The sequence below is a fragment of the Penaeus monodon genome, chromosome 21, assembly GCF_015228065.2.
Source record: "Penaeus monodon isolate SGIC_2016 chromosome 21, NSTDA_Pmon_1, whole genome shotgun sequence".
Taxonomy (NCBI): domain Eukaryota; kingdom Metazoa; phylum Arthropoda; class Malacostraca; order Decapoda; family Penaeidae; genus Penaeus; species Penaeus monodon.
In genome coordinates, this window is record NC_051406.1 from 19,140,914 (window position 1) to 19,141,502 (window position 589).

Below are 589 nucleotides of genomic sequence, written 5' to 3' on the forward strand. Positions count from 1 at the left end.
AAAAAATCTGTAGTTCAACATCCAAAGATTCTTCAGGCAAGGAATATTCTAATAGAAAGTTAACTTTATTTTGTATAATCCTTCACTGCAATTTTCATTCTAGAGCGAGTTCTTAACAGTCAGTAAGACTACAGATATCTGGAATCTTTTCAGTATGCTACGTGCTGATTCCCACTCGGTACCACAATCAACTCGGCTCGAGACTAGTTGGCAATTATGTCAGCTTATACTCGTGGGAAAATCAGGCTAATCAGAGGTGCTCGCTCCCTATGGCGAGCAAGGTCCTTCCCTGCCTGAAATGATTTGACAAAATAATTTAAGTAAAAAAAAAGGGCTCATAAAAAATCTGGACTTTTGGGGGGCACTGATAAAAGTTTCAGATAAGTTTTGCCTTGACCAGATAAATTCTCAGCCCACGCTGCCTTACGGTTGCTTCATGATGTCCTTGCATGAAACCCAGCATTAGATGATCTTCCGACAGAAAAGTGAAAACGTTGAAGATCTTAACAGTTGGGATGCCTTGGCAGTGAGTCTGATAGTACAGCAAGAATACTGTGAAAATCAGATACACAAGACAAATTCTTGGCAG

The 589-nt window shown here is 39.9% G+C and overlaps 1 protein-coding gene across 1 annotated transcript in view; it reads left to right on the forward strand.

Annotated features, from left to right (window-relative positions):
• The window catches only part of LOC119586594 (early nodulin-75-like), an 8,245-nt gene that overhangs the window by 4,797 nt on the left and 2,859 nt on the right, over positions 1–589 (forward strand). Inside the window, exons 4-5 of the mRNA XM_037935344.1 lie at positions 154–281; positions 482–538. Of these exons, the coding sequence (XP_037791272.1) occupies positions 154–281; positions 482–538 (185 nt within the window). The remainder of the gene's footprint in view (positions 1–153; positions 282–481; positions 539–589) is intronic.